General features: G+C 52.4%; 6 protein-coding genes across 7 annotated transcripts in view; 3 read left to right on the top strand and 3 right to left on the bottom strand.

The window, feature by feature from the left end:
* Window positions 1-867, top strand: part of LOC131206537 (facilitated trehalose transporter Tret1-2 homolog) — a 6,175-nt gene extending 5,308 nt beyond the window's left edge. Inside the window, exon 5 of the mRNA XM_058199117.1 lies at window positions 1-867. This exon is cut by the window's left edge and continues 4 nt beyond it. Within this exon, the coding sequence (XP_058055100.1) occupies window positions 1-210 (210 nt within the window). The 3' untranslated portion in view covers window positions 211-867.
* Window positions 868-1,044: 177 nt separating this feature from the next.
* On the bottom strand, window positions 1,045-2,406 carry LOC131212668 (eukaryotic translation initiation factor 3 subunit G). Its single transcript, XM_058206618.1, has 3 exons — window positions 2,270-2,406; window positions 1,620-2,080; window positions 1,045-1,546 (listed from the first exon to the last, which is right to left on the bottom strand). Exons 2-3 carry the CDS (start codon window positions 2,068-2,070, stop codon window positions 1,179-1,181), a joined length of 819 nt encoding a protein of 272 aa, XP_058062601.1. The 5' UTR covers window positions 2,071-2,080; window positions 2,270-2,406; the 3' UTR covers window positions 1,045-1,178.
* A 172-nt stretch (window positions 2,407-2,578) lies between these two features.
* Window positions 2,579-3,594, top strand: LOC131215920 (serine/threonine-protein kinase Nek2). Its single transcript, XM_058210314.1, has 2 exons — window positions 2,579-2,652; window positions 2,719-3,594. The coding sequence occupies exons 1-2, from the start codon at window positions 2,579-2,581 to the stop codon at window positions 3,470-3,472; spliced, it is 828 nt and encodes a 275-aa protein (XP_058066297.1). The 3' UTR covers window positions 3,473-3,594.
* LOC131214902 (probable U2 small nuclear ribonucleoprotein A') lies at window positions 3,484-4,681 on the bottom strand. Its single transcript, XM_058209241.1, has 4 exons — window positions 4,519-4,681; window positions 4,307-4,454; window positions 3,725-4,218; window positions 3,484-3,606 (listed from the first exon to the last, which is right to left on the bottom strand). Exons 1-4 carry the CDS (start codon window positions 4,598-4,600, stop codon window positions 3,581-3,583), a joined length of 750 nt encoding a protein of 249 aa, XP_058065224.1. The 5' UTR covers window positions 4,601-4,681; the 3' UTR covers window positions 3,484-3,580.
* Window positions 4,682-4,834: 153 nt separating this feature from the next.
* Window positions 4,835-6,597, top strand: LOC131206082 (uncharacterized). 2 transcript variants are annotated; one of them, XM_058198473.1, is made up of 2 exons: window positions 4,835-5,312; window positions 5,378-6,597. In XM_058198473.1, exon 2 carries the CDS (start codon window positions 5,447-5,449, stop codon window positions 6,257-6,259), a length of 813 nt encoding a protein of 270 aa, XP_058054456.1. In that variant the 5' UTR covers window positions 4,835-5,312; window positions 5,378-5,446; the 3' UTR covers window positions 6,260-6,597. The 2 variants fall into 2 exon arrangements, with proteins under 2 accessions (XP_058054456.1, XP_058054455.1); XM_058198472.1 differs by having other exon boundaries at window positions 4,835-5,308; window positions 5,378-6,594.
* Window positions 6,481-10,428, bottom strand: LOC131206081 (pancreatic triacylglycerol lipase-like). The gene is made up of 5 exons (XM_058198471.1): window positions 10,299-10,428; window positions 8,467-9,342; window positions 8,177-8,392; window positions 7,768-8,101; window positions 6,481-7,665 (listed from the first exon to the last, which is right to left on the bottom strand). The coding sequence occupies exons 1-5, from the start codon at window positions 10,426-10,428 to the stop codon at window positions 7,560-7,562; spliced, it is 1,662 nt and encodes a 553-aa protein (XP_058054454.1). The 3' UTR covers window positions 6,481-7,559.

Genomic DNA, 10,428 nt, shown 5'->3' with positions numbered 1-10,428 from the left:
ATCTTCTTCTACCTCTGCCTGCCGGAGACCAAGGGCAAGACGCTGCAGGAAATCGAAGACTACTTCTCGGGACGGATCAAAACCCTGAAGAAAGCCAAGCCGGGCAAGGCCAACAACGGTGGTGGCACCGGGATGGAATCGGACGGCCAGCAGCTCCTCGAAGCGAAACCTCAGCTGCTGACGGTGGAGAAGAACCAGCTGCTTCCCTAGCGGAGCGGGATCCGCAGCAGAGGCTGGTCCCAAACACACAAAGACAGATCGTTCCTGACTTCGTTCCTCGGTGGGCCACGCTTCCCTCAGCAGCGCCCGTGCCGTTTTAGTGCTCAACACAGAGCGGAAGCGATGTGGCGGTTTATGTTAGGTTTTAAATCTACAGACACTCTAAGTATTAAAGAGAATGTATTGTTACTTAGACAGTAATTTGTAAAGGGCGTGGATCGCGGATGTTGAATAGTGTAGAACGTGACCCGCGCCAACGCGACGAAAACTCAACGTGTTTGAACTCCGCCATCCGGCGGTACTTTAGAAGCATTCTTGATGGGATTTACGTAGCCCCCAGACTCCTCATTCGTACGATTCAATAGGAAATACTCGCTCATTATGCTCACACTTCGAACGAATAAATTAACGAAGAACCTGCGCAAGGATCAGAAACGATAGAAAGTGATAAGGATATGGAGAATATTTGTGATCCTTCGGTGCCTTACTAACTCCCCTTTTTACGATCCTATGTCCATTGAGTTCGACGAAACGAAACGCGCGTAACACAACACCATTGTTATTTTTTGCGAAAATTGTAAAATGAAAAATGAGAGATTGTAAAAATGTAAGTTTTATATATTGCACGAGAAAATAAAGAAGCTTTGAATAAATAAAAAAAAATCCTTACTCCTGCCTTCGTAGTGCAAGTGTTTCCAGATGTGCGTCTAAGCATGTCTTACATCGCATGAGCGGGTAACAGGCAGCAGGACTTGCACGACGGCAGGCAGGACGCTCAGCTTTAATTTCTTTCGACCGATTTGATTACTGCTTTTTCAAAAGTAAAAACTCGAGACCGATTGTAGTGCTTCACAGTCTGTCTCAGAACTGTAACTTATTTTATCCTGATTTTCGCTCCGATACTTTGCACCGAACCGCATTTTGCTGGAATCGAAAGGAATCAATCACGGTCGCCTGCCTTACTGCGGGTTCTGCGGCTTGGACCATTCCACGCTCAGAATAAGATGATCGTAACCGTAGCCGTTGAGCACCTCGATCGCGGTGGCGGCATCGCGGCGGGAACGGAAGTGAACGTACGCAAAGCCCTTGCACAAGCCGGTGCTTTTGTCGCGCGACAAAAACATTTTCGTGTGCGGACCAAACTTCTTGACCAGCTCCTCCAGATCGGCTTCCGTCATGGCTTCCGACAGGTTCGAGATGCGGATGGCGCTGGTATCGTCACGGCCACGCATCGGCCCCCCAAGACCGCCCTTTGCCTGGCTCTCCTTGATGTGCGGCGGCACGTATTTGCCGGGTTTGTTTCCGACTGATGCCGCTTCCGGTTGTGCTGTGGAAAATCGTAACACAAACATACATTGGTAATGTGGGATCGACCCTTTCGCGGGGCTTCGTTTACAAACCTGGGGCGGCCGGCTTTACCGGTTTGTCGTACGGTGTGCCCTTGTACGGACACTGCACGGACCAATGTTCGCCCTCGCAGATACGACACTTGGCAATGTTCTTCAATGTTTCCAGCGCACTTTCGGCCTTCTGTTCTTCCTCCTTGTTGGTTACGAACTGCATGAAGATGTCTTCCGAGACCATCGTGGTCTGCGGGTTCGGCCCGGGTCGATCGGTGGTCGAATCGCCAAACTTCTTCAGATTCTTCCTCCTGGCCACACTCTTCGGCACAATCACCCGGCTGATCTTGTACGTGCGCACCACTTTTACCTTTTTGTCGTCCTTGTTGTACTTGTACTCCGTGACGACCTTCTGTCCGTTTTCGACCACCTCGGAAGGTGGCGGCAGCGACGCGGGATCGGCCTCAACATCATCGGCCCAGGAAGTTTTGATGTCGTCCAACGCCGGCATTCTGGATTGTCTACAAGCGGAATCAAGAAAAAAACAACGTAGATGAGCACAGACAACGAAGCAAACAGCGATGCTTTGACAGTTCCGCAGATTGCAGACGTCAACGAAGCAAACCCATGCGGATCTTCACTGGAATCGTGTGGTTTCAAGCCGGTTCTTCACACGAATTTTTTATATTATTGTTGAACGCCATGCTTACCGTCACACAGTAAGTTGCAAACGACCAGTTGATCCCGAACGGAATCCTTTCTGTACGATGAAAATCGTGGACACGGAGCAGCACGATTTCACCCTTTTCTGTGTGGCTGAGCAAAAGACGCAGCTGTCACTGTGAAATGACAGCCAAAGGGTGAAGCTGAAGCTGTCAAAAGAAAAGGCTATTCCCAAAGGGCATTACCTAAACAAATAGTACGGTTAATAGTTCGACGTTAAAATAAGTTTTATGTTTTAACCGTTATAGGTGAAGCGAATGTTAAAACCGCTCAAATTTAAACAATTCCACTCCACAATGAACGTGAGCAGCGCGCTTGATGTTTACCATTTAAAATTGCAAAAGGTGTTGGCCGAGGGATGTTATGGCAGGTAAAAGAACACTTGGTACCCATGTGTCGACGGTCCTTCACTAACAATCTTTGCATTTCCCCTCAGTTCCGTGGGGCTCTTTCGATACTGGAACGAGCTGGTGGTCGTTAAAAGCATACCGTACGACAGCCCAGAGTACGCTTATCAGGCCGTGCTGAAGGAGCACACCGTTCTGTCGCAAATCTACCATCCACGCATTGTTCAGTACATCGGTTACTATCAAACGGCAACCAGCTGGAATATAGTGCTCGAGTACGCGGAACGTGGCAACTTGGCGAGCTTTCTGGAGCGACGATCCAGTGACGGAGCGTTTCTCAATCAGCACACGATCCTGGCAAAGTTTGCCGACATAGCCGACGGACTGGTTTACCTGCACCAAAGGAACGTTATACACCGCGATTTGAAGCCCGCCAACGTGCTGATCAGCGCCGACAATCGGTTAAAGTTGGCCGATTTTGGGATTGCAAAAATTATGCACGACGGCGACCCGAACCGTACGATCGTCGGCACACCGCTCTACATGGCACCGGAAGTGGCGAAAGGAAGGGACTACGATTACAAGAGCGATGTGTGGGCTTTGGGCATCATTTTCTACGAGCTGTGCGCACTGGAACACCCTTTCGCGGACCGGTTCAGAAAGGGAAGTAGCAGCAAGCGCAAGTTTCGAGTGCCACAAATCGATTGCAAGCGTCACGGATACTCGCCGGCCTTTCAAACGCTTTGTGATATGATGGTTCAGGTTAGTGTGCGCAAGCGATGGACGTTGGAAGCAATCCTGAAACAATCGGCCATTGTGCAACTTCTTGATCGCGCTGACTAACCCACGAATGTTCAGTTGTTTCGTTTTAGTTTATTTTGAATACCCTTCTCGACCTAGTCCGGCCATCCGCCAGAATGTAGCATGTTGTATCTGTTCCTACTTTAGCTTTTAGTCTGTTTCTGTGACACTATTACCTGGCGGATGAGAATAAAAGAGAAACGAATGGAATGTAAAGTGATTGAAAATTGGATGTAAACCATCATCAAACGCCATCCGGAGTGGTTGGCAATTGGTATGTTGCGCCGAAGTTACCGTTCAGAAAGTCGCCGCTTATTTGGCCGGACTGTAGCATTCGGGTGAGCCGCTCCACTTCGTGCAGGTTCGTGGCGCGTTTGATGGCTTCCCGTATTTTTTGTATATCGGCCGGACTGGCGTTCTGCATCGTTTGCTTCTCGGTCGAACCGGCGTTCGCTGCCAATCCCGCCTGTCCTCCGGCCTGCTTTGCTTTCCGCATGATTTCTTTATGCATCTCCTTGCCTTTTTTCGATTTAAACAACAGATTGGCCGCTTCGCGTTCCTTCTGTTTGATCTTTCGGAAATCTAAAAGCCGTAAGCTAGGGAATCGAAACGCCACGTACTCACGGTAGTGTTGCTTGGTCGAGACGGGGTTCGTCAGCAGGCTGAGCGTTTCCAGATTGGGCAGCTTCGTTAGCGGTTCCAAGTCGCCCAGTTCCTGAATATTGTTGCCCGTCAGTATCACGCTCTGCAGGCTCGGTAACGATTCGTGAAGATTTTCACTTATCCGTCTGCGAATGGGGAGCGAAGCAGGAAACTCATAGAAACACCAACGGGACCAGAGCGTTTTGGCACAACGTCCCAAGCGCTTAAACTCACACAATGCGGTTATTGTTCAGCAAAAGACACTTTAACCGTGGAAGATGAGGGAAGCCGTCTAGCTTGCGGATGTCGTTGTCGGAGAAGTCGATCGTGTCGAACTGGTCCAAAGTGGCTCCCATATTCTCAATCTGCGGTATTTTGTAGCCTACCAAGGGACGGAATGTTAGGTTGGAAAGACACGTCGCGAGTTCGCATCGCTCGTGACTTACCTCGGAGATCTAATTCTCGATCACGGCACGGGTTCATATACTGCATCGATTGATTTATCAATTCGGGAGTAAGCTTCACCATGTTGGTGCCTTATTACAATCTTAATTTCTGTGCAAAGGTGAGAAACGCAGACGCGCGTTGTTTTGGTTGACTCTAGCGGCTTTTGCGAGGGAACTGTCAAAGGTGCGCCCGGTAAAAAAGTTTCCCACTACACTCGTACCAAGCGAGAAGGTTTGGTGAGGTGAACGGAACAGATTGCCATTACGGGTTGCGGATTGTTGAATATATCGTTTCCTATTTAACGAACGCGGACAATACTGGTGCTTGATTGGGTTGGCCACATGTTTGAAAGGTTGGAAAACTGGGCACGTTATACGGCTGAGCGGATTTGTGCGTGCGATGAGAAGTGAATGCGCAATAAACACATACACGACCAACGTGAGCAGGACAGTTTTTTCACCGGGTTCCCACCGCTCGCGTTCACGTCAAGCGAGTGATGGCAAAATGGTCGCCATGATTTGATGCTGATGCTGAGAAGCTTTTGGATGAGAGAACTCGTGCTGATTTAGTGAGAATTGTTCGTCCTCAATTCACCCATATTTACACTACCCAGCTCATCGTTCGGCGCCGTTATTGTTGGTAGTGGCAAAAGCGCGCGATTATTGTGCATACGGGGATTATTGTGAATACCGGGCAAGGCCAATGATTCGGAGGGACGCTAAACCGAAGCGATAGTTGTTGACCGCGTCGCGTGGATAAATACTTCAAATGGACATCGCGAATGTAGACGTAAGTACGTTTTGGCCCTAATTTGACTGACCAGCGGTAACCGAAGCATTCTGGACCCCCTGCAAATAGAAACCCAAAAGTGCGTCCAACGTACAGAAGGAAGAGCTCGTGCGGATATTCGAGGAGTACCAGCAGAAGATGAAGCTAGAGAATCTGGACGATAGCAAAGAACGCACCAAGTTCTGGACCGACGCGGCGCAGCGGTTGAACAAGATAGAAGGTGGCACGGTCAAACCGATCTCGAAGTGGGTGAAGTACTGGGCGGACGTCATCATAAACCTGCGCCGCAAGAGCCGCCTCGTGATGGAGGGGCGTTCGCGGCGGATCGGACCGACGCAACTGGAAGTGCGCATTCTGCGCGTGAGCAACTGCTACGATGTGCTCGAAAATTGGACGAAATCGGTCGACGGCACTACCGAGCTGGGCATTGCCCCCGTTGAAGAGTACTACCCGGAGGACACCGGCGTACAAAAGGAGGAAATTGTGGTGGAAAACTATAACGAAGACCAGCTGGTGGACGAAGAGTACGTGTCCTTCACCAAGAGCGACATGGACGGCACGGCACAAACCGTGACCACGGAGCTGCACATCCGCAAAGCCTCCACGGAGGAGTTGAAACCGGCCCAACATCATCCGACGACGGAGTACTCCATCGAACTGTCGGCGGTTAACAGCCTCACCAGCGCCACGAGCGAATTCCTGCGACCCAAGCCGCCGATCGTGGCCGAGGTGCGGCTGAAGGAGAATCTGAAACGAAACACCGAAAAGCTCGAAACGGTGATGAAAAAGCGAAAGATTGACGACTCCAAGTACGCCATTGCCCAAGCCCTCACCAACATGTCGTCCGCGATACTGGCCCTGTCGAACGGCGTCAGTGATCTGGCCCAGGCGCTCATGAACGATAGCAGCAGCAGTGGTAGCGGCAGCGGCTTGCAAGAGTCGGTTCTGTAACCGCGATGGCGCGCGTCGTAGCGTTATTAATTAGTTTTAAAGCGGAAGACGAAGCGAAGCGGACGGTTCGGGGTTCGCTACCAGCTAAGGACGACGGAGACGAAGGTACACGAAATAAAAGGTATCGTTTTATTTCATAATTTACACAATTCACTCTTTTCGGTTGATAAGGTATCACAATACAGTTGTCCGTAACAAAAAAAAACAATAAAATAAACGCAAACGGGAACGGGCAACGAATGACCGGAGGCCCCCTGTCTTTTCCCCTCTCTCTAACAAGATCCTTAGCGTATGTGTTAGGCCATTTTCTTCGACTAAATGAATAGTAATAAAACAAAATCGAAAACAACATAAAACTACGCGTACTTTTATATGGCTCCCGAAGGGTAAAGAAAACGTAAACGTATCCTCAACGCGTCATCAACTTGCTGCACAATCTATCTGGGAACTGTTTCACTTTGGCTTGGCGACTCTCTTTCCATTGTTCATCCCAAACCAAGCGGCGTTTGCGCTGTCCCATTTTTGCCTACATCCTCAGGACATTTGTCATTTTATCTCTCTCTCACTCTGACTCGGACAGCTGTGCCTCTATTGTTTCCGCAGCCAGCGGGGCAAGAGCCGTTTCGGAACACTCTACACGCTAAACCGCTAAACGAGGTCCACACACTATAGGGAAACTACGCTAAAAGTAGGCAGGAAGTAGTAGTGCGTGAGTAGTGGAATATTTCATAGAAATGATTTAAATCGGAAACGCTCGGGTCGAAAGGATGGGGCTAGCGGAGGGGCCGGGATTCGAGGCGAGACCGGAAGGAAATCCCGCGCGATCCTCACAGCCACACTCACTCTCACCGTTCAGTGGCACACAATCACACAATCACAACTCACGCTCACTCCGGCTCCGGCTCACCTTGAGATTCGCGCGCGCGCGAATGTGTAGTAGAATTCTTCTCGCACGTGGTTGAGAAAAGTCCGCTGGGGGGCCGGGGGGGGGGGGGGGACCGAAACAAAAACAAGCAGCAGTCGAAAGCGAGTCCTTAACACGACAACTAACTATAATAAACGCTACCAGATGAACGCTGCTGCTCTGCTAGGGGCTAGTTACGGCGAACGATAATCGAGTAAATCACATGTGAAAAGGTGCTGCGTGCGCGCGCGTGTGTGCATGGACTGTGGACTCCTCGAGGCACGCACTGGTAAGGAACACGCACGTTCACACTAAGTTTGAAATCTGCCAAACCGTTGGCGCGATGCGACTGCGACTTTCAACCGTCGGTTGCTGGGATCGCGATCGCGCTCACCTCTACCGTTTGCAGTTGTCGTAGAACGAGTACGAACCCCGGCTGGCAATGTCGGCGTAGTCGCGCTTCGGAGCGCACAGCTTGTTGGAGTACTCTATGTTTCGCTTCCTAGCGGGATCGAGCGAAAGAGAAAGAGAGAGAAAAAGCAAAGCATGCACATTGGAACGACAACGAAGGACGAGGGATCGGGGGGCCGGAGCTACTACTTACTCTCGCGATGGCATCTGCATCGTCTCGACCTGTATCGATTTCACGTACAGATGGCTGTTGCACCAGAACAGGCACAGTGTCGTCGGCTCGAGGACGTTCATGTCGTGGGTCCACGAGAGCTCCACCTTTCGAATCCGATCGCCGAGATCGTGCGGGTTCGTGACCACCACTTGATAGGTGGTACCGTGCTCCAACCGTGCCGTCCCCTTCGGCGTAAGGTCAATGTTGCGAAGGGCACCGCGCTCGGAGAAGATTCCCGCCGTGAGGTGGCCCTGAACCCAGGTTTCGGCTATTTTGGGTTTCGCCAGTTCCACCGTGAACCGATAGTGGCGCTCTGCAAGAGGGAAACGTTGGCATCCAGTTGATCGGTTGGGTTGTGCGCGATGAGCGTGGTTGCCCTAGTACTTACGGCAGAAGGGAAAATCACGGCCCGTGGCCAGAAAGTATTTGCCCGGCTGCGGGGCCACCGGGATGGACGAACCGATCACCACGTCGTTTTCGGACGCGTTCTGTTTGGCCGTCGTGATCGGCAGGGACGCGTGGTATCCCATGAGGGCGCAGTTACCGGCGGTGCACTTGAAGCAGTTCCCGCTGAGGAAATGCTGATACGATGGGCACCGATGAGCTACCGGAAAGGATAGATCGTTAGAACGAGGGAGCTTTGCCACTCGGCCGCTGACGCTGACGCTGACGGCTTACCGACATACGGGCACTTCCCGTTGATGCTGTCGATGAACAGCTTGATGGCGCGGATGTGGTTGCACGCCAGCAGCACACGGGACGCCTCTTCGATGCCGTCCTTGATGAGCGTGAGCGGAATGGTGGCGGCGCCCTCCTGCGACAGCGCACAGCCCGGTTGCTCCTTGCCGTTGTTCGGGTAAAAGTCCAGGTGGCCGCAGGCGTGCGACATACCGTAGCCGGGGATCTCGAGCCGGAACACACTGCGCCCGTCCGTGTGGATCACGTCGACGAGCGTTGCGTCGGATGGATCGAGCCGCACGATCGGCCCCATACCCTGGAAATACGGTTCCGCCGGATCCAGGCCCGTGATGCGACCCAAACCCGCGATCCTCTCGCCGGCGTACGCTGCCGTGTGCGCACCGAGCGAGTGACCGATCAGGTGCACATCCTCCGGCCGCAGCCCGTGGTACTCCTGCAGTTTGCGGATCAGGAACGCTATCTCCAGCCCCACCAGCCGCGTGTTGGCCGTGGCCTGCGTGTACAGTGGCAGTGAGCCGCCGGCCCAGTCGACCACGATCACGTTGAGCGATCCGCGCGTGATCAGCTCGTCGCGCATCTCCGACACCCAGTTCGACAGGGGCGTATCGATGAACCCGTGGATGATGAACTTGGTCGGCCACTCCGAGTTGAAGTGCGACTTCGCCATCGTGTCCTTCACTTCCGCCTGCAGCAGCTGCCCATCGGTCGGATTCTTCTCCGTGTACAGTATGAACCGCGTGTTGATCACGCTCCGCGGCAGCGGGAACACGTTGAACGGCCGAAAGATCAGATGGTACCACTCCTTGGTGATGTTCAGGCACCCCAGATCCCCGTAGCATCGCGTCATGTTTTCATCTGCAATCGGCAAAGGGGCACAGGGGCGAATTAGTGACGAGCGGGTGGGTTGCTAACAAACTGAGTGTTTTTTGTTTTTGTTTTGGGGGGGAAAAAGTGCAATTTTCACACCGAGCGAGTGAGAGATAGTGAGAGAGCGAGAGAGGCTGCCAGCGACCCACTTTTCTGTACGCCGTGTCGCGGTGCAACGGCGGCGGCGGCGGCGGCGGCGGCGGCGGCGGCGACGACGGTTGTAGCAAATTATCATTGTGTGACCTTCGTGCGATCGCTCGCGTCACGAGTCACCCCGGCGACTGATTTCCAATTGATCTCCGGCCGGCCGGCCAGGCGATCACGGTGTTCGGTATGGAAATGATGCCGTGAAAGACGACGACGAGAGACGCTTAGCGGCCTTCGGCGAACTCCTGCGAGGCTCTGCGCTGTATGAAGAAAGTGTTCAACGCCGGTGCAACACACACCGAGCATATATCGCAAACGCGTTCCAATTATGATCTTCTAACCGAAGCCACCCATGTGAGCGTGCGCGTGTATATGTGTAAACATCGAAAATGGAAGCGATCGCTTTTGTGCGATCGATTATTCAACTCTTTCGACAGCCCCCGGCACCCGTCAGCTCTTTCGTGCCCGAAGCCGAAGGCAGCCTTGCCAATCGATGGCAATCGCTTTTCGAGGAAAGAAGACGTGTCGGGGCGCACAAAAGTCACGTTAAAAAATGAAGTAATTAGCAACGGGGAGAAGACAAAAACGGTTAATTGGTGGCACGCCAAGTGACACTTTTTTGTTGCCCGATCGCCACCGATGAGGCACGCACATGATGACGTCCTCGATAGTGCCCGGCCGAAGAATTGACGTGACTTGACCTTGGAATGGTGGTTCGTTCTAGCTTAGTGGTGGCATTGAACAATGCGGAAACGTTATCACAAAGAAGACCTCTCCGCCGTGAGGTGTGTACTTACATGGCAACCATGGCAGATTGATGTTGTCCATCCGGGCCCAGCTGAGCGCATCCAGGGGACCAGCCGCGCCGGGATCAACCGAGCAGATGATGCTTATAGCTAATAATGATGAAGCTAGGAAGCTCAACAT

This window comes from Anopheles bellator, chromosome 1, assembly GCF_943735745.2.
Source record: "Anopheles bellator chromosome 1, idAnoBellAS_SP24_06.2, whole genome shotgun sequence".
NCBI lineage: Eukaryota > Metazoa > Arthropoda > Insecta > Diptera > Culicidae > Anopheles > Anopheles bellator.
Note: the sequence above shows the minus strand (reverse complement) of the source record. Positions and strands in the feature narration are given on the sequence as shown.